This window comes from Littorina saxatilis, linkage group LG12 (genome assembly GCF_037325665.1).
Source record: "Littorina saxatilis isolate snail1 linkage group LG12, US_GU_Lsax_2.0, whole genome shotgun sequence".
Taxonomy (NCBI): Eukaryota; Metazoa; Mollusca; class Gastropoda; order Littorinimorpha; family Littorinidae; genus Littorina; species Littorina saxatilis.
Genome location: NC_090256.1, coordinates 41,991,090 through 42,012,650, shown reverse-complemented (window position 1 = coordinate 42,012,650; position 21,561 = coordinate 41,991,090). Strand labels below are relative to the sequence as shown.

The window sequence follows — 21,561 nt, the reverse complement described above, 5'->3', positions numbered from 1 at the left end:
TCGAGAAATATTCGGAGACATACCCGTGTATCAAGCCAGGAAGTGTCGAAACGAAGGTTTTGAGCACGATTTGTGTTAGTGAATTCGGCTGTAAATCTGGCGGCATTGATGACATTCGACGACATGTGGAAGGCCCGAATCACATCAAGAATAAAGAAACACGCGAAAAGGCAAACACCAATACTAGTAAAAATCACTGCGAGAGGATTTTCTCGGTGGTCCGCAAGAACAAGACAGATTTTAGAGGCAGCATGGCAAAAGACACTCTCGAAGCACTTGTTGTCGCCAAGTCGAGACCCGGTGAAGCTCTGGATAGAGTTTACACCAACAAGGAACTCAAAGACATGAAGAGTGCCTATTACAGGTCCCTTCAGGCCAGCTCCAAATGAATGCAGTGACACCACCAAACCTTGTACAAAATGTAAATATTGTAAGTTTGAATTTCATTTTTTCAGTGACATTTACAGTGACAATGTTCAAGTTTGGCAAGATGATTTGAAGGCAATGTTAGGGTAAAATGACACCAGATTGCACCAATTGTGTCCTTTTGGCCAAAAATTTTTTTCGGGGGGGCATGCCCCCGGACCCCCCCTAGCCGGCAAAATCGACTTATTTTAATCTTCAACAGAACTTTGTCCCTGAAGCTTCACTTGGAGGGTAGGCAGACCTGTTTGTTGTGATACACATGTCTATATTTTAAATATGTTTTTTAATGTGATGTTTTTATGGGCTTTATTGAATGTGAGAGGGTCTGTGGTAAGTTCAACGTCATCTTTGTGGATGTATGAAAGAGCCGTTCTAGCAAAGTTCTTTTCATTCCATTTTAAGACTCCCTCCTTTTTAAGACCTGATTTTTTCAGGTCTTAAAAGGGAGGTTCCACTGTAACAGCATTGCATCTTTGTAGTTCACTTATGTTGTTTTCTTTTCTGTTATTCCAGTGTAATATGGTGTCAGAGTGCCTAATGATACGGAATTTCCTCATTTCATTTCATTTACTCTATTATCCCAATGCTCTGAAATATGTGTTGCTTCCTTCCCGTGGAAAGCTGATGGTTTTCTTTTGCCTAAAGTTTTTATAAGTCTTGTGACATTTTGACTTTTCAGATCTTTGATGGGCCGGTGTTTGCAGCAGCATCGCTGGACAACTTGGTTCTGCGCTGTAGCATTCACCTGGAAGTGAACATCACCTTCTGGATACAGGTAGACGGTCAGACCGTCATCCAGCCAGACATCGTGGACCTCATCTGCCCTGATGATTGCAATGGGCAAGGAAATTGTAGAAAAGGTAAGGCTGAACTTTTTTTCAGATTTGCAAAGGCCAAATAAATAGACGATTTTCAGATATTACTCCATCAGGTTTGTATTGGTTGTGGAAGAGTGACTTTTTCTTGGAAAACCTTGTACAAATATTAAAGGGGCCAATCACTAGAGAGGGGTGTCTTCTGCGTTCGTGGGCTGAAACTCCCACGTACACTCGTGTTTTTTTGCACGTGTATGACCGTTTTTTTACCCCGCCATTTAGGCAGCCATACGCCGTTTTCGGGGGAAGCATGCTGGGTATTTTTGTGTTTCTATAACCAACCGAACTCTGACAGGGATTACAGGATCTTTTTTGTGCGCACTTGGTCTTGTGCTTGCGTGTACACACGGGGGGTGTTCGGACACCGAGGAGAGTCTGCACACAAAGTTGACTCTGAGAAATAAATCTCTCGCCGAACGTGGGGACGAACTCACGCTGACAGCGGCCAACTGGATACAAATCCAGCGCGCTACCGACTGAGCTACATCCCCGCCCAGAGAGGGGTGTGAAAGAAACATGTGTGTGTTTCCATGTGATTCTGACAGACCCCTTGCTAGTGATTGCCCCCTCCAATATTTATACAAGATTTTGCAAGGAAAGGTCACTCTCCCACAACCCATACAAACCCGACGGAGTTATTTTCTATTGTAGCATAAGACTAAACTCTGCTGGTTGCATTTTTGACTCACATGCGAAGCAAAAGTGAGTCTATGTACTCACCCGAGTCGTCCGTCCGTCCGTCCCCCCCGTCCGTCCGGACATCCGTCCGTCCGGACGTCCGTCCAGAAAACTTTAACGTTGGATATTTCTTGGACACTATTCAGTCTATCAGTACCAAATTTGGCAAGATGGTGTATGATGACAAGGCCCCAAAAAACATACATAGCATCTTGACCTTGCTTCAAGGTCAAGGTCGCAGGGGCCATAAATGTTGTCTAAAAAACAGCTATTTTTCACATTTTTTCCATTTTCTCTGAAGTTTTTGAGATTGAATACCTCACCTATATATGATATATAGGGCAAAGTAAGCCCCATCTTTTGATACCAGTTTGGTTTACTTTGCTTCAAGGTCAAGGTCACAGGAGCTCTTCAAAGTTGGATTGTATACATATTTTGAAGTGACCTTGACCCTGAACTATGGAAGATAACTGTTTCAAACTTAAAAATTATGTGGGGCACATGTTATGCTTTCATCATGAGACACATTTGGTCACATATGATCAAGGTCAAGGTCACTTTGACCCTTATGAAATGTGACCAAAATAAGGTAGTGAACCACTAAAAGTGACCATATCTCATGGTAGAAAGAGCCAATAAGCACCATTGTACTTCCTATGTCTTGAATTAACAGCTTTATGTTGCATGACCTTGGATGACCTAGACCTTGGGTCAAGGTCACATGTATTTTGGTAGAAAAAATGTGTAAAGCAGTTCTTAGTGTATGATGTCATTGCTAGGTTTAGTTATTTGACCTTGACCCTGAAGGTCAAGGTCATGTCAAGGTCAAGCATGTGAGTCGTATGGGCTTTGCCCTTCTTGTTTTTTTTCAAATTTGGCAAGGGAATTGGAGCCAAAGTATGAATAAACTTTGCTGTCTTATTTCCTTTCTGATTTCATAGGTTTCAAAATGTGTTTTCTAGGTTTGCATTTATTTATGGGTTTTATATTTAATCAGACATTGTTAACTTTGAGAAGAAGTGTGTGTGAGTAAGTTAAGTAAGTTAATTTGATCAGATATTGCTGACTTTGAGAAGAAATGTGTGTGTGATCAAGTTAATTTGATAAGATATTGTTCATTTTGATAAAAAATGTGTGTGTGATTAAATTGATTAAATTGATGGACAGTTGAATGTTGTTGGTCTGCAGGTGTGTGTCAGTGCAACGATGGATTCGCTGGCGAGGATTGTTCCGTGGAGTTGAGGCGGCCGCCTGAAATCATTGAACGTCCCGACAGAGGCTTGTGCGACAGTAAAGACAACAACTGCCTGCTCGTTTACATCTTTGGTGCTAACTTTGTGGAAACTGGGGACCTCACATGCGTCTTCCAAAGCATCCAGGTATTGCATCTAATTCTCAAGAATTGTAATGATAATCAGGGGTCGTGGTTATTGCGGAATTTCATATACATTTTTTCACTTGCCTTACAAATGTTAGTCATATATCGCTGTGCAAAAAAATCTTGATTTACATCAACCTAGTCAAGTCACTCAAAGTCAGTGCAAACCGGTCTAATCTTTTATCTGAGAGAGACTACCATCAGTTATTGATATTGACATGTTTCGTTATAGCCAGCTTCTTTGCCGAAGATATACAGTGGAAAGCCCCTTTTAAGACCCTCCGATTGAAAATTCTCAGATTTTCTGCTCATAACCTCTGTACATTTACCTCCATTTTAAGACTCCCTCCTTTTTAAGACATGATTTTCTCAGGTCGGGAGGTTCCACTGTAACAGCATTGCATCTTGGTATTTCACTTATGTTGTTTTCTTTTCTGTTATTCCAGTGTAATATGTTGTCAGAGTGCCTAATGATACGGCATTTCCTCATTTCATTTCATTTACTCTATTATCCCAATGCTCGGAAATTCGTGTTGCTTCCTTCCAGTGGAAAGCTAGCAGCAACAAAGTCGCACTACCTAGGTGTGCGCGTGTTAAGGTGTAATCAGCCACCTGCACTTATGGCAGAATGACCGAGGTCTTTTACGTGCCACTGTTGTGACACAGGGATGGGACATGGATACCTTCTTCACTTAAAGGTTACCCAAGTCCTTCCCTGCCTGGATTTGAACCTGGGACCTTAGGATCACAAGTCTAGTGCTCTACCAACTGTGCTACAGGTGTGTCATCCATCTTGTTTCTTGTATTCTACAGATTACGACAGAAACACTGGAGGTAACCGAGACGACCATCTGGGGGACAGCCACCTTCGTCAACTACCAGACCATTCTGTGCACGGCTCCGATTCAAGGCAGCTACCGCATCGCAGTGTCCAACAACGGGGGCGTCAACACCAGCATGACCTTTGACTTCTTGAACTTTGACTCCACCTGTGTCTCCTGCACTGCTCCGGACCGTTGCACCATTCTGGTAGGTTCTTTTTATATTTAGTCAAGTTTTGACTAAATATTTTAACATCGAGGGGGAATCGAAACGAGGGTCGTGGTGTATGTGCGTGTGTGTGTCTGTCTGTCTGTCTGTGTGTGTGTGTAGAGCGATTCAGACTAAACTACTGGACCGATCTTTATGAAATTTGACATGAGAGTTCCTGGGTATGAAATCCCCGAACGTTTTTTTCCTTTTTTTGATAAATGTCTTTGATGACGTCATATCCGGCTTTTCGTGAAAGTTGAGGCGGCACTGTCACGCCCTCATTTTTCAACCAAATTGGTTGAAATTTTGGTCAAGTAATCTTCGACGAAGCCCGGACTTCGGTATTGCATTTCAGCTTGGTGGCTAAAAAATTGATTAATGACTTTGGTCATTAAAAATCTGAAAATTGTAAAAAAAAATAAAAATTTATAAAACGATCCAAATTTACGTTTATCTTATTCTCCATCATTTGCTGATTCCAAAAACATATAAATATGTTATATTCGGATTAAAAACAAGCTCTGAAAATTAAATATAAATTATTATCAAAATTAAATTGTCCAAATCAATTTAAAAACACTTTCATCTTATTCCTTGTCGGTTCCTGATTCCAAAAACATAGATATGATATGTTTGGATTAAAAACACGCTCAGAAAGTTAAAACAAAGAGAGGTACAGAAAAGCGTGCTATCCTTCTTAGCGCAACTACTACCCCGCTCTTCTTGTCAATTTCACTGCCTTTGCCATGAGCGGTGGACTGACGATGCTACGAGTATACGGTCTTGCTGAAAAATGGCAGCTACTTGACTAAATATTGTATTTTCGCCTTACGCGACTTGTTTGTTTTGATTTCAGTTGCATGCAGGCTACTTTCAACCCTTTCGTTTTGCATTTGTGATGTTTTTTCTTCTGTTTTTTTTATTTATTTATTTTTTTTAGGATGCAGAAACATAAGATCTGTTTACTTTGAAACAGTTTTCAACGGTAACATCCCTTTCAGCCAAGATATAGTCATGCTGTTAAAAAAAAGCGGACAAAAAAGAAGAAATGGGAGAAAGAGGTGGGATGAAAAAGGAAGGGGGTAGGGGAGTTAAGAGTGAACGTAGGATCAGTTTCCTTTCAAGGAGTTTTCACCTTTCCTTTCAGCCGGACACCTGTTTCATCGACTCCATGTGCTACGTGTTTGACCAGACGGATCCTAACAACAGCACTCAGGCCTGCCAGCCCGCACTCAGCCAGACTCAGTGGACTCCAAAATCAGGTCAGCAAGCACAATCTGTTTTTGGTGGTGTACAAATACTCGTAACCTGAGTTTTCTTTCTTCAGTCTTTAATTTTCAGTCAGCAGCTCAACAATCTGCCCAGACAAAGTGGCACTTGTTCTTTTTTGACGTTATACAGAAGTGTGCAAAGCATACTGGGTTGATGAATGCAACAGTGCGTCAGTCAAAGATAATAGTGCCAGTGGTTTTCAAAGGAATTGCTCAGTAATCTGAAATTAATGAAACTCTTTATGTCCTTCAGTGAACCCGACAGTGCGACAGCCAGAGATAACCACAGAGAGCATGGACGATGAACCGTACTTCACTGTGGTGTGCACTGCTGTGGAAATGGAGCTGGCCACAACACGCTACTTTGTCAGATGGCAGCTGGGTAACATGACCATGGACGTGGCTGAGCCGCTGGGTCAAGACGGCCGCACCACTCTCACCGTACAGGATGTCGTTGGACTGCAGATGGGTGACAAGGTATGCAGTCTTCTGTGTTCCACGCTGGGCAATTTTCCTCATCCAGACTGACTGACTGACTAATTGGTATTTTTGTCCCCAGTTTTAGTGACTATTTGGGACATGAGGTGTTGATTGGCTGAGAAAGGATAGGGATGGGAGGGGGACTGTAAATGTTAAAAGTTACGGTGATAAAACTTGTAAAAAGTTCATGGTCTCATACCATATTGCCTGTATTCCTCTGTGTTATAATTGGGGATGGGTTTGTAAAAAGTTCATGGTCTCATACCATATTGCCTGTATTCCTCTGTGTTATAATTGGGGATGGGTTTGCAGACCTGGGAACCCATACGATTTCGCCGTATTCTGTACACATGATTGTCGAGAATACGATCAGTACGGTCAGTGGGAAAAAAATACGACGAGAAAAATTCCTAGACTACTTTTATTCACAAGCCCATCTTGAAGCCGATCCAGTATTTTGACACATGATTACAGTTTTTGTCAGTAAAAATAGAAAAAAGGATTTGTTTTAAATGTACATGTACAGGTAAACTTAATTAACGATGTGGCGGACGCGTGTGAAGCATGTTTGAATCATGGATGTTCAAATGCTGTGGGGAGTACGCTCATTTTTCTGAAAATACACCAAGTTTGTTTGAGAATACTCTAAGTGCAAAACAGGGGTTCCCAGGTCTGGGTTTGTAAAAAGTTGCAAGGTTTTAATCATACAATCGTTTAAGAAAATTAGAAAATTAGAGCCACTTTTTATAAAAAAATATTCAAATGCATAAGCATCTGCACTGCCGCAGTAGATTAAAAGCAATTATTTACACTATGTACATGAAGTCGCTTAAGGTTGGCTTGCAATAATATAAAATCAATATGAATGTACTGGACAAGACATACAACACAGTTCATGCATTCCTTTCACACGTGTGACATTTAATCACATATTCTTACTCCAATTCTTATGAATGCATTGACTTTAGTCCCACATGCTAGATGTCGAAAAACCTCTCAAATTACCTGCCCTTAGTAGGGTGGTAACCAAGCTAAAAGCGACGCCATAGCCGTTGCTATGGCCTGACCTTGCTCGGTTACCCATAACACCCTGCGCACCACGTGAGCGCCAGCATCCGTAATAATCATTCTCGACTTTCGACAACACACGGTGGACGTGTCGATTTTTGTCACTCACTTTTGGCCTTGGCATGCCGGCTCGTCCGTGAGACTATAGCTGGTTCTTGTGGGTCTACCTGTCCATTTACCTTTTGGTGAGATCTTTCCTTTTTTCTTTGATGGTAGCTTTGTTTTGAACAGGCACGCAGAGGTTTTTCGTTCTGGGTGACTGTTTCGCCGGTCTTAAAATGGCCGACAACAAAGCTAAACTTGGCGCGAGACTGGAAGGTGACAAGACTCTTAGCCCGGTTAAGAAAACTAAACCTAAGAGTAAGCCTAAGAACGTTGATTTGCCTATTATGCGGGTCGTAGATCCGTCAAACAGCACGTCTTTTGATGTTCCTATCCCTCCGAGGGCGGGTTCAGTTCTTTCACAGCTCGCTTCCCCCGTTGGGGGGTAATCAGCCGGGGCCTTCGGCCTTTAGGCTCCTTATAGACTGAATTGTTGTGTAAGGGGAATCAGTCATTGTCCTCCTTTTGAGGGGGACGTAACGATGTTTTGTGTCTTTATTCTCAGCTGTTTCAGGCGTGATCGGCGGTTCCCGCCCTCTCGTTTTTCAGCTTCGCACTGTGGTCTAGTGCAAATGGCCGGTTTGGTTCAGCCTGTTTTTGCCTCTGGTGGCTATGGGCTGTTCACGAGCACCCTCTCCTTTTAGGAGGGGGGGCCTGCTCCCAGCCTGCGACTAACCACTCTGTTTACCGTCGGTACTTCTCAGTGTGTTACGCAGCCCCCCGCCAATGGGGGGGGATAGGGGGGGGCGCTCCTGCTTCGCACCGTGGTCTGGTGCAAATGGCCAGTTCGGTTCAGTCCTTTCTGCCTCTGGTAGACTGGGTTGTTCGCGAGCACTCTCTCCGTAGGGAGAGGGGGCCTGCTCCCCGCCTGCTTTGGCCGCTCGGCTTGCTTTCAGCACAGCTGGGTCGGTCATGCAGCCCCCTTACCGTGAGGAAGGGGGAGTGGGGGGGCACGGTAAGTCACGGCTTGGGCTTGTTCCCACTCTGCCTCTTTGCGGGCAGGGAGCTGTGTTAGCTTCCCACCCTTTCCCGCCCTCCGGGCGCGTTCGGGTGGAGGTGGTATCAGTGACTCACCCTTTCCCGCCCACCGGGCAGTATCGGGTGGGGGGGCTGGTGCAGCGTTCCACCCTTTCCCTCCCTCTGGGTTGGATTGGGTGGGCGCTGTTGGACTGTCTTCACAGTCTGTGCCTCTATTGTCCTGGCCCGACAATCGTTCTCCTCCCCTATCGGGGTGGGTGGGCGGTGGGCTATAGGACTACGGCAGGTGGACGGGTGGGGGTCGGCCGTTTTTTCGGTTCGTCTCTCTCCGTCTCCCTTACTGCTGTGACGAGCCACCCCTCTCCCCATCTGGGGCATGGCGTGGCTCAGGCCTTTCTACACAGTGGGGGGCTATGTACGGCCTTTCCAGGCTATGTTACATACTCCTTCTCTGCTCCATTTGGGGCAGGTGGCTGTGTTAGCTGCCCGCGCTTGTCGCGCGTAGCGGTCGGGGAACAATGAGCTTGACTCTCTTTTGTTCTCGGCAGGGTGTCTCGCACAGCGGTCGGGGAACAATGAGCTTTGCTCCGCTTTGTTCTCTGCACGGGCTGTGCCGGCTGTCTACCCCTCTATCCCCTTGGGGATGTGAGCGGTTGCTCTGGCAGGCGGAGACAGAACATACTCTTTCTCTCCAGTCTCCCATTCTTTGTGTTCACAATGGTTTGCGGGGACTCGGACTACAGTATCGCCTGGCCAGTGGTCATTGTCCTTAGCCAGCATAGGTCACCCCCCCCCCCCCCCCCCCCCCTCCTAGGGGTGGGTGAGTGATAGGGCTACTTGACTTCGGCAGGTGGACGAGTGAGGATCGGCCGTTTACGGCCGTTTCTCTATTTCAGTCTTTCCCCCCTCTAGGGGTTACGGCTTTGCTGGACCACCCCCCTCCCCGCTTGGGGTGAGTTGTGGTTCAAACCAGGTAGTCTTGTTCTTAGCACTGGGATGCTTCTCTCGCACAGCGGGTGGGGTAAGGCGCGCCGGGCTCGGCTTTGTCTTGTTCCCCCACTCTCTCTCCTTCTCGGCAGGGAGCTGTGCCAGTTATCAACCCCTCTTCCCCCCACCTCTTGTTCAGGTGGGCGGTTGGGGTTGGCAGTCAGAGACTGATCACGCTTTTCATTCTCACTCTTGGCGGTGTTATCGGCAGGAGTGTTTAGTGCGCGACCTCCCCTGTCTCCCCTCCTTTTGTGTTTTTACACAACTGCTGGGTGGGGATTCGGACTCCTTGTTTGAGGAGGGGGAGTGTGTAGGGTGGCCTTCTGGTTGTAGGCTTCCCATACAAAAAGCGGCTGCTGTTGCAGCTTACTTTTTCCCGGATAGGTTGGGGGTGTCTCTCTTCCTTCCTCTTCCGGGATGGCTTTGGGTTTACACAGGCTTTCTCGCAATTGTTTCGTTTGCGAGTCTCCGGTGATTGCCTACCACATGCCACAGTTTTTTGCTTGATCCGCACCTTAGGGTAGTGGTCTTCAGCCTACACCTTTCCCGCTGCTTCACACGCAGGGTACTGCTGGCTTCGGGGTTTCAGGCTGCTTCGTCCTCACTTTTAGTGCGGAAGAAGATAGCAGGGAATTTTCAGGCTCAGGGTCTGATCCGGACTTTTTTATTGCCAGGGGCTAGTTTCCTGGCTTCGCTTTCAGACCACAGGGAACGTGGGGTTTCATGATGTTACTCCTCCCTCTCCTCTCTGGAGGAGCTAGGATGGCATGGTTTAGAGTTTTCTGCTTTGGCTGAGACTCTCTTCTGTGCTCTCTTATAGGCAAACTTATCCTCCCTGAACGCTCTTTTGGGTTAGGGAGGATGCCTTGGATAAGGCCTTAGCCAGGCTGCTGGCAGCTTGGGCTAGGGTCGTCACCGGGCGGAGGAGTTTTTCGGTGACGTTTTAGGCCCACACTGTTTTTTACTTGGTGTGATCTCCTTCTTTTACAAGGGGTTTGATTTCACGCCGGTTACAGGAAGCAAGGGTCAGGCTTTTTCTGGGGTTGTTAAAACCTACTTAATAGCTGGAATCTTTCCCTTCCTTATTGGACCACTGGCAGCGCGTTTATGCGCTCCCGGTTACAAAGGGGTGTTTTGGTTCAGTGTCTCCTCCCTCTCCGGGGGAGGTGGGTCGGCATGGGCTAGAGCTTTCAGCTTTGGCTGAGATTTTCCTCGGTGCTCTCACATGAGCTTTCCTTTTGCGTTTCTGCACACAGGAAAGGGCTCGGTTTCTGGAGGGTGTTGGTCTCTGGACTATCTCGGGGGCTGGTTGAGCTTTTTCAAGGTCAATCAGCTTGTCAGCTGTACTTTCTTTTGGTGTTGAACCAGGCTTTTTGCCTGGTGCTCTCAGTAACCAGGCAAAATTCCGAGCTGTCCTTATCCCAGGTTTTTACCTGGGCATGCTGTTCGACTTTGTCTCTTGGAAGGTTTGTCCTTCACACAAGAGAGAATAGGGAGGCTTTAAGCTCTTTTCACTGCCAGACTGGCACGAGAGCAGGCCTCTGCGAGGTCTTTAGACCCGATCTTCGGTCGGACGGTATCGATAGCTATGCTGGCCCTCTAGTCTTTCCTCAAGTTTTTTGGGGGGCTCGGCCTCACAGGTCTGGGACATGAGGGTCCTCCTCCAGAGTGGGTTCCTCCACGCGGGAAGGTGGCTGGAATCCTTTTGGATCGCTCAGGGCGTTTTTCCCTAGCTTTGTTTCCCCCCGGACTTAGACCGCTTTAAAGATGCGTTTTCGTCTGGATGGGGCCTGCATTGACAATTGCAGTCTTGTGGCTGTTATGTAGACGCAACTCCTTGGGCTTCTCTTTTGCCAGGGGTTAAGAGGAGTAGCTCTCAGTCTACTAGCCTTTCTTTTTGGCTATTTACAGGCATGTCCTGTTGCATTCGGGCAATTCTTCTGTTGCTTCTTAGGTGAACTAGCTGGGAGGAGCAAGTTCTCACTCCCTGTCAAACAGAGTTTAAGGGATTCTGATTGGGTTTTCACACTAAATCATTTTCTCAGGGGAATATCTCCCCGGCCGGCTCTGCTATCTGGCCGACTCGCTCAACAGGTCCTCTCAGGGCTTGCACAGGGGTTGGGCCATCTGTTTACGGGTCTGGAGGTGTGCTGTTTGTGTTTTAGATCATGGGTTTTGACTCTGGTCTTTGGGCATGAAGCATATAGTTCCTCCACTTTATCTGTGTATGCTCCTTTTTGGCCTCTTTGGCCAATTGGGGGTATAGAGCGGGGGTGCAACTCCTTAGCGCCCCTCTCTCAAGCCATGTGGTTTTTCACCTCTGTTTCATTTTTCGGCTTTGGGCAGCTTGGCCTCTTCTTTGAGGTTCCGGCGTCTCGGCTTTCTCAGCTGTTTTGAAACAAATAGGCCTCTCTTCTGTTGTTCATGGCGCTCTTGTGGGCATGATCAAAGGACCTTGTTTTACGAGGTTTAGAGGCTCCCCCTTGTTTAGCGCGTTGGGCTTTGTTCTACTTACTCTGGGCCTCAGCCCTGTAGGGCAGTGAGGCGCATGCGTTTTGGGGGTTTGCCAGAGGATGTAGCCTTAGGGCTTTTGGTTCCGTTTGTTTACGGTTTTTGGCCAGGTTTTGGGGTTTCAGAAACCTGGTCAATCTCCTCTGGTGTTTGATTCCCTCCTCTCGGGAGGATTCTCGCTCCGCGAGATTCGGATTTTCTAACTGTCTGGTTAGACTTTTTAAATTCATTTTTGACTTTACAGTCATTTGGAACCACGAGCTTTAGCTCAGGTTCTTGTTTCTTTACACTGTGGGTGAAAGAGACATCTTTTATTTGTCTCTCTCTAGAGGCTCTGCTACTTTCATAGGACAGTCCTATGAGTGGTGCGTTTTGAACAGGGTGGGGGGGGCGTTCAGTCCTCCCTCTATTCCTTTTCAGGCGTTAGGGAGTCCAGAGTCTGGTGTTCTTCTCTGGCTGGTGGTGTTCCTCTCGCCTATGCGAAGTTTGCCAACAGCTCAGGAACAGACTTTGGGCTTCCTTTATTGCCGTGTTGCGTTCTGGTCGCCTAGGCGAAGTTTTGCAAACGGCTTACTGGAGATCAGACGATGTGTTCATCAGTTTCTATCTTCGGGATATCTCCTGCACGCGGCTAGTCGGCTCCAGTGCATTGCCGGCTTTAGTTGCTGCAGGGCAGGTCCTTACAAGGACATAAGTAGGTTCCCTCCACCTTTAGGAGGAATCTGCATTCATAAGAATTGGAGTAAGAATATGTAATTTAATGGAAAATTTTTAAGTAAATTTTCATTTGATTAATATACTTACCCAATTCTTATAGTTAATACCCTCCCATCCATCCCCGCTGTCTTATTATCCTTGGGGTGTCTTAATAGTCTCGAATGATTATTACGGATGCTGGCGCTCACGTGGTGCGCAGGGTGTTATGGGTAACTGAGCAAGGTCAGGCCATAGCAACGGCTATGGCGTCGCTTTTAGCTTGGTTACCACCCTACTAAGGGCAGGTAATTTGAGTGGTTTTTTCGACATCTAGCATGTGAGACTGAAGTCAATGCATTCATAAGAATTGGGTAAGTATATTATATTAAATCAAAATTTAATTAAAAATTTTCGATTTAATTACGACAATTTATAGGTAAGATAGAACGCGAAGCACACCAGCGCGTTAGAAAGTTTGATTGGTTTTCAGAGGAAGAAAAATATTCGTTGAGAACAAAAAATCTGATCAAATAAGGTTGAGGTCTAGGATTAATTACGTTTGCAGGCTGAGAGATGTTGAGTACTTGAGTTAAAGAACTTTTGTTCACAAGTGTTTGAAGGTTTTTGACAGTTTTGAATGTTACATTAGTTCTTATCAATGTTTTTTATCAGCTTTTTTTTCCCCAGATAAAACGCTAATTAAGGTTGTTGTTGGTCTTATTCTCAGGTTTCATGCTTTGTGCGAGCCTGCTACATTTCCAAGTGCGACCAAAACGACAGCTTCTCAGTGTGGAGAGAGAGCAAAGTTCTGGAAACCAGCATTCAGGTAAGCGGGCATGTCAGTATGGATTTTAATTACACCTGGGTTTTTGTTGCAGGTAAATGAGACGTTACATAGTATTGGATTTATCAGTGCATGTACTCCTCTGAGTGAGCAAAAGATTCTTTTTGAGCTTGAAAAGTGTCTACTCAAAAGAAGTAAATGGTCTGTTATCATTTTTGTGAGGTATTTATCTAAACTTTCACATTCAATTTTAAAACCCTTAATAACTATTTGACAAGTTATTGCATGGGATATATTTGTAATCTGTTCAGATTCAACTTCCAGAAGAGTCTGTTCTCTTGGCTCGACTTTGCGAGCGAACATCTATGAAGGTTTTTCTCATCTGGCGCAAGTACGCTAATTTTGGCTGTTAAGACCTGTGCAGGATTGGCAGGATCTGCCTCAATCTCTACAGGTCTTGGAAGGAGTTGATGGTGTTGTAGTGTTGCCATTTTTGTGGTTCTCTCTCGTTGTAGTGTTGCGATTTTTGTGGTGCTCTCTCGTTGTAGTGTTGCGATTTTTGTGGTTCTCTCTCATTGTAGTGTTGCGATTTTTGTGGTTCTCTCTCATTGTAGTGTTGCGATTTTTGTGGTGCTCTCTCTTTTCTTTCACGTTGGCTCTGCAGCTATACTCAAAGAGTGAGGTGGCTTTGGTGATTCCCTGAAATTCCAGAAGAGTAAAATGTATGAAATCAACATTCTGTTTCAGGTGAGAGAGACGGAGGTGAGGGTGGTGGAGGGGGAAGAGTTGAGCAACGTCCACCTGAGCTGCCCCTTCCCTCCCGGCTTCTTCACGTCCAACTACAGCCTGTGGTCCATTCCCTACGTCACAGTCGCCACTCACCTGGCCTTCGACAAGCAGCCCGCCTGTCAGGACCGGCCCCTGGCCCAGGCCTTGCTCAGCTACGGCTCCACCGCAGACAATGCAAGCACCTGTGGTGTCACCTTCACCAGCCTCAACTACAGGGAGGTGCAGCGTATCACTGTGCGCGCTGTGGTCGACTCGCCCTTGAAGGACGGGGATCAGACCGGAGAGCTCAAGCTGAACTCCACTTTTGTGCAGTCTGTCAATGACTCATACACTGTCCTGCTTCCCACTGTGCAGGTCAGCGGAATTTGTGTGATTTATGGTAAAAGATTCTGTAATAATGTGGAATTGGTTTATATGTTTTCAGGGCCTTGAATTTTCATTGTTGCCTGTTCACATTGATGGTTATGTTTACTTGCCTTTTGCTTTCAATTCAATTTAATTCATTACAACTTTGTTATCTGAATGTTGGACAAACAGAATTTTTCTATTACAAATGATTACCTCCGCCCCCCCTCCCCACTCTTTTGTAAGACGACAAACAAAAAGTCAGGGCAAAAAACGTGGCAAATTTACAGATGTAATGGGCAGAAAATGTGAACTACTTGGGTCTCAAAAGGGAGGAGGTCTTTGTAACAGGAGGGTTTTGTTTTGTTTAGACCTGCATGTTTTCGCTTCAGTTCCTGGTGCAAGTAACTGTGCCAATTGTGGTTGTTGTAGAGACATGAAGTTAATCCTTTGTTCCTCGTTACAGGTGCAAGTGATTGATGCTGACAAGGGAGGTCTGTGTCAGTCCATCAACGATCCTCACATCACCACCTTCGATGGCCGGTGAGTGAATGATGGTTACTACAGTTTCTGTGCTTCTTCTTGTCGATCGCCTTTTACATTCCGATTTCAGCTCTGGAGATAAAGCTGGTGGTCTCCTGTAGAGTCTCCACGGTTCAGCTTGTCTTGCAGGGGCGTCGACCTGGGCCAAGTCTCACTCCTTAGGGGCTGGAGGGTCCTGCAATCCTGTGGGATGTAGGATTTTCTGTGCTGATTGTATTATAATTGGATCTGTTCTTCAGTGCAATTGATATGTTATAAAATCATATTCATTGTCAATAACCATTCTTGATTTTGATGCATTATCTGTCTATTTGTTTCTGATTTCATTGTAATTGTCATTAGAAGATGAAGTCATTTGTCACATATGTTGGTTATAATGTAAGCTAATTTTATTGGCATGGCTTCCGATTTGGTATTAGTTTCTTTAAAGGCCGTGCGATTGTGTTCATCTTGAAGTGATTAAAGGAAATTTACTTTATTCTTTGTTACAGACGCTATGACAACTTCCTGCAAGGAGAATTCATTTTGTTCCGGCACACTACCCTCCCATATGAGGTAAGCTGAACAAGAATCTCTCTCTTTAATAGATTGTACATGTAATCTGGTTGTTTGTTTGAAAAAAAGTAAAGAAATGGTGCTGTAACTTACCTTAGAATGTCCCCAAGATGGTCGTAGTAATGACGGAAAGAGAGTTATGAAGAGTGATGTTTTTTATGGTTGACTTTGTGTGATTTATAGCAAAAAGGTTCTGTAATAATAATAATTTGGAAAGAAAGTTGTGAAGAGTTGTGTTTTCTATTGTTGGCTTTGTGTCCCTACAGGTGCCAGCTCTGTACAAGGAGTGTGTCAAGAGAGGAAAGTTATGAAGAGTGATGTTTTCTATGGTTGGCTTTGTGTCCCTACAGGTACACGCTCTGTACAAGGAGTGTGTCAAGAGAGGAAAGTTATGAAGAGTGATGTTTTCTATGGTTGGCTTTGTGTCCCTACAGGTACACGCTCTGTACAAGGAGTGTGTCAAGAGAGGAAAGTTATGAAGAGTGATGTTTTCTATGGTTGGCTTTGTGTCCCTACAGGTACACGCTCTGTACAAGGAGTGTGTCAAGAGAGGAAAGTTATGAAGAGTGATGTTTTCTATGGTTGGCTTTGTGTCCCTACAGGTACACGCTCTGTACAAGGAGTGTGTCAAGAGAGGAAAGTTATGAAGAGTGATGTTTTCTATGGTTGGCTTTGTGTCCCTACAGGTACACGCTCTGTACAAGGAGTGTGTCAAGAGAGGAAAGTTATGAAGAGTGATGTTTTCTATGGTTGGCTTTGTGTCCCTACAGGTACACGCTCTGTACAAGGAGTGTGTCAAGAGAGGAAAGTTATGAAGAGTGATGTTTTCTATGGTTGGCTTTGTGTCCCTACAGGTACACGCTCTGTACAAGGAGTGTGTCAAGAGAGGAAAGTTATGAAGAGTGATGTTTTCTATGGTTGGCTTTGTGTCCCTACAGGTACACGCTCTGTACAAGGAGTGTGTCAAGAGAGGAAAGTTATGAAGAGTGATGTTTTCTATGGTTGGCTTTGTGTCCCTACAGGTACACGCTCTGTACAAGGAGTGTGTCAAGAGAGGAAAGTTATGAAGAGTGATGTTTTCTATGGTTGGCTTTGTGTCCCTACAGGTACACGCTCTGTACAAGGAGTGTGTCAAGAGAGGAAAGTTATGAAGAGTGATGTTTTCTATGGTTGGCTTTGTGTCCCTACAGGTACACGCTCTGTACAAGGAGTGTGTCAAGAGAGGAAAGTTATGAAGAGTGATGTTTTCTATGGTTGGCTTTGTGTCCCTACAGGTACACGCTCTGTACAAGGAGTGTGTCAAGAGAGGAAAGTTATGAAGAGTGATGTTTTCTATGGTTGGCTTTGTGTCCCTACAGGTACACGCTCTGTACAAGGAGTGTGTCAAGAGAGGAAAGTTATGAAGAGTGATGTTTTCTATGGTTGGCTTTGTGTCCCTACAGGTACACGCTCTGTACAAGGAGTGTGTCAAGAGAGGAAAGTTATGAAGAGTGATGTTTTCTATGGTTGGCTTTGTGTCCCTACAGGTACACGCTCTGTACAAGGAGTGTGTCAAGAGAGGAAAGTTATGAAGAGTGATGTTTTCTATGGTTGGCTTTGTGTCCCTACAGGTACACGCTCTGTACAAGGAGTGTGTCAAGAGAGGAAAGTTATGAAGAGTGATGTTTTCTATGGTTGGCTTTGTGTCCCTACAGGTACACGCTCTGTACAAGGAGTGTGTCAAGAGAGGAAAGTTATGAAGAGTGATGTTTTCTATGGTTGGCTTTGTGTCCCTACAGGTACACGCTCTGTACAAGGAGTGTGGTAAGAGAGGAAAGTTATGAAGAGTGATGTTTTCTATGGTTGGCTTTGTGTCCCTACAGGTGCACGCTCTGTACAAGGAGTGTGGTAAGAGAGGAGCGTCGTGCAACTGTGCAGTGATGGTTCGTTCTGGGGATGACGTGGTGGTTGTTGACCGCTGCTCTGCCGCTGGTAGCAAAGACGGCCCCCCTCTGGACGTGCGCCTGTACCTCAACGGTCAGCTCACCCCTGGTACCACCATTCAGCGATTCGTGGATGGCAAGAAGTACAGGGTAGGTACCATTCATCATCACCTTGACCTTTACATGAATTCCTGAAATTGAAATAGAAAAATATTTTATTGTACTGTTGAATCTTCCCTTGCGACCACTTCTGGAAAGCAACCTCCTGCCCACAACGACCATCCCAACGATTCCAGATACATGTTTCTTCGATATAATTCACCTTTCCATAGCGAAAACCTGGCTATAACTACCACTTTTTGTCGGTCCCTTTCGTGGCCCTTGTAGACAGGTTTGACTGTATTGTATTTTATTGTATTGTATTGTATTGTATTGTACTACCCGTTCTAACTCCGAGAACGTGTAAAACAAAGAATGTGTTTTGAATCGTGTAAATAATGTGCTTGAAATCATGACTGGTTTTGTTCTTCTCAGAAAGCATACTCAGACTTGTATTATCATTGAAATTGCTTCACCTTTACATACATTTTACTTATCATTATTATCATCATTATTATCTATTTATCATTGCAGGTATACCTGCCGACTGGAATGTACGTGGATGCCAGCATAGGTTCCAAATCCTCTCCATTCCTCAACATCCGTATCCAGGCTTCAGTGACCGACATCGAAAAAACTGAAGGTATTGTTCTCTGTACGCTCTACTGTGTCACCATTTGTGTCTTTTCACAATATCATGTTGCAAGCTGTTGGTGTTGAAATATGGGAATTTTTCAAACGCCTTTTCTTTAAAATCTAAAAAAAATATTAAACAAAGGGAATTAAACACTCTGTTTAAACAACAACAGTAAATGAGAGTTATGTGAACACTCAAAGATAAGTCACAAAATTGATTAATCACTGTGTGTCTGTTGTGTATCTTGTTTGTCCATTTTAAATACAGTGGAACCCCCTTTTTAAGACCTTGAGTTTTCAGATGTTCTGTTTATATAACCTCTGTAAATTTACCTCCATTTTAAGATTACCTCCTTCATAAGACCTGATTTTCTCAGATTTCTGGAGGTCTTAAAAGGGGGGTTCCACTGTACCAAATATAACTTATGTCACTGTCCCTGGTAAACATTTCAGGATTGTGCGGTACACTTGATGACGATGAGAGCAACGAGCTGTTGACAAGCACCGGAGAAATATCAACAGAAAAAGGAAAGCGGCCAAATGCCTTCTCCAAGTCATGGAGGTTTGTCTCGCATTACTCTTGTCCTAATCTAACCATAAGCGATCATATTTTCTATGTTTCTATTGTTTTTGCTTTGTGTATGAGTCTCGACTTACTACTGTCAGAGTGACTGGCTTATACTGATATAAATGTATTGCTCCACATCGGGAACATACTTCACCTTTTGATAAAATATTTGGTTGACTCTGTTTTGTGGTTTTTGTTTTTTTGTGATAGATACTCACATGGTAAATGATATTGATAATTTATGCCTTAATAAAAACACTGGGAGCTGAAGAAAGAAAAAAAGGGATGTAAGCGCTCTCTGGATATAGACAACTGCAGTGAGTGGCAGTTAAATAAAAATAAATGAATGGAATAAAAACTAAAAGCTGGTTATCCCCCCAAATCAGTGTATTGCTGCCTATATGGCGTAGTTAAAAGAGATGGTCATCACGGAAAAAAAGACAGTTGTGAAAAGAAAAAAACACAAGCGTAGTTGGCAGTTTCAGCTCAAGAATGCAGAAGACGAAGAAAGCTGGTTATCTATGATGTTGCGATGATGTCACATGAGCAGAACGGCACCGTTTCTCTTTCTTTCAGGACGGAGGAGTCGTACCTGAACGGCTACTGCATGCAGAGTGGCGCAGCGCAGGAGACAGAGACGGAGCACGTGCAATACTGCAGCTGCAGGGAGGGGGCTGACCCAACCTGTTCCCATAACTACCGTGCTGCACCCTGCGGGGCACCTGGCAGCAGTCTCACTGACGGTAGAGTCTTTTTCATTATCCCCTTTTTTTAATTTTTTTTTTATTGAAATATGTTGATTATCCCCTTTGCTAATTGTTTGATTGAAATATGTTGATTATTTTCACTGCTAATGGTTGGATTTAAATATGTTGATTATCCCCTTTGCTAATTGTTCGATTGAAATATGTAGATTATTCCCATTGCTAATAGAGGATGTAAGGAAATAACTCTGTCAGGCTTGTATGGGCTGTGAAAGAGTGAATACCCTTGTTTTATTCAGTGAAACTTTCCTTGGTGACATTAATTATAGGCCAGTCACTAGCGAGGGGTGTGTCTAAAACATGTGGACAAAGATTACAAGTAGGAAGCTTGTATCACTAAAAGCAAGGGTATTCACTCTATCACAACCCATACAAACCCGGCTGAATTATTTCCCGAGTTCAACTATTGTTTGATTAAATTACTTTTGGGAAGTATTATTAACATTTGCGTGCCTTTTTGCAGTTGTGCTCTTTTTATACAAGTCGTGGAACAAGTCTGTGAAATTATATGCTTAGGCATTTGATGAATCATGCATGCATTTCTTTTTAGCCAATCTTTCAACCATTCAAATTACAGGCAGATTAAGTCACATATGATTTGCAGAGCTGAGTCTCATGAGTACTCTAGCTAACTAAAAAAAGAATAGTTCACATATCCATACTTTTCTGTTTATGTATCAGGAGAGGATGTGACACAGCTGTACCTGACCCTGGCCCAGCAGCCTGAGGGATGTGGTCACACTGCCGCACAGTTCGTCTACACCTTCAACATCTCCCACGTTCCTGGGGTGAGTCATGCCACCAGTCTAAGCTTCTCTGCATCACCCTTTTCCCCCAAAGAGAGCCCAATATCGCCCACTCCAGCTCCCATATGCAGATCCCTGAAACACCCGATGTACACAATGCTACCTATGACACATATCTGTTTACATTTCTACTGGCTTCCTGTGAAGGAGGGAGCCTTTAGATAGAGATAAATGTACATATGTTATCAACTGAAAATCTGACAAAGTAAGGCCTTTAAAGGGGGATAATTGATAGGTCTTAAAAGCAGGGTGGTGGGGATGGGGGGGGGGGGGGGGGGGGGGGGGGGGGGTCGTTGTCACAGTATTTGCAACTTTAACTATGAGTACATTCTTTCAAATTTAGGGGGTCTGCTTCTTCATTCAGGAATTTCTACTATTGCCATACCCTGCCTTTTAGTATTTAGACTCTGTGTCATTTCAAGCCATGTAAACTGAAATGTCTTACCTGTGTCACAGCCCCCCATGTTCAACGTGAGTGACGCAGAAGAGACGTGCAGAACAGCCCTGGTCTCCAGCCAGGTGTACGCTGAGTGCAGTGCGTCTCTGGGACTGGTGCTGGACATCGAAGCCAAAGTGGAGGCTTGTGTCACCGACCTGCAGGTACTCTTCTCTACTCTTTCTATGTGTCACGTTTCAATATATCACTTAAGGTGATTATGAAACGGTTAGTTACTACTAACCAACTAACCACACCACGATCCACTCTCGCAGTCATACAATTTAATAGAGACAACAAAAGTATAAGTTTCAGACGCCTGTTTATGTAAAAACTCGCCACCTCCCTCGAGACTTCACTCAAAATATGTTCTTTTACGTTCACAAAACGTAAAAACCAATGGTCACTGACAAAATGCCAGTTAGAATATAGAAAATTATAGTAACACGCTGATCCCGTGTAAAGATAAGAAAATACGACTGTTCTGCTCCAAAAGTGCTAGTTCATGCAGGTGTCACACACCCCACGTTGTCACTACTCGAAAATAATCACAGATAACATAAAAGACAACGGTGGTCAACGGGGTGCATAAGACATGGTGCACTTAGCTTTCTTTCGCCACTGGGTGGACGTCCTGTAATTAGTCTTTTAGCCTCCACAACTGCTCCGTCGAATGAAGTGCTGGTTAGCGTGGTGACGAAGCAGGGAACTGTGGAGGCATCAGGCGCCGCACCCAGTCGCTGGTTAGCTGGTTAGCCGGTTCGCTGGTTAGCTGGTTAGCCGGTTCGCTGGTTAGCCGGTGTGCTGGTTAGCGTGGTCCCCCAAAAGGCAG

At 44.7% G+C, this 21,561-nt stretch overlaps 1 protein-coding gene across 2 annotated transcripts in view; it reads left to right on the top strand.

The window, feature by feature from the left end:
- LOC138981980 (uncharacterized) overlaps positions 1 to 21,561 on the top strand; it is a 275,745-nt gene that overhangs the window by 121,572 nt on the left and 132,612 nt on the right. For both annotated transcript variants that reach the window (XM_070355180.1, XM_070355179.1), the window contains exons 81-95: positions 1,106 to 1,286; positions 3,168 to 3,358; positions 4,171 to 4,386; positions 5,537 to 5,651; positions 5,914 to 6,137; positions 13,210 to 13,308; positions 14,014 to 14,409; positions 14,867 to 14,943; positions 15,435 to 15,498; positions 17,361 to 17,570; positions 18,054 to 18,162; positions 18,609 to 18,717; positions 19,300 to 19,466; positions 20,169 to 20,275; positions 20,750 to 20,893. In XM_070355180.1, the coding sequence (XP_070211281.1) occupies positions 1,106 to 1,286; positions 3,168 to 3,358; positions 4,171 to 4,386; positions 5,537 to 5,651; positions 5,914 to 6,137; positions 13,210 to 13,308; positions 14,014 to 14,409; positions 14,867 to 14,943; positions 15,435 to 15,498; positions 17,361 to 17,570; positions 18,054 to 18,162; positions 18,609 to 18,717; positions 19,300 to 19,466; positions 20,169 to 20,275; positions 20,750 to 20,893 (2,409 nt within the window). The remainder of the gene's footprint in view (positions 1 to 1,105; positions 1,287 to 3,167; positions 3,359 to 4,170; positions 4,387 to 5,536; positions 5,652 to 5,913; positions 6,138 to 13,209; positions 13,309 to 14,013; positions 14,410 to 14,866; positions 14,944 to 15,434; positions 15,499 to 17,360; positions 17,571 to 18,053; positions 18,163 to 18,608; positions 18,718 to 19,299; positions 19,467 to 20,168; positions 20,276 to 20,749; positions 20,894 to 21,561) is intronic.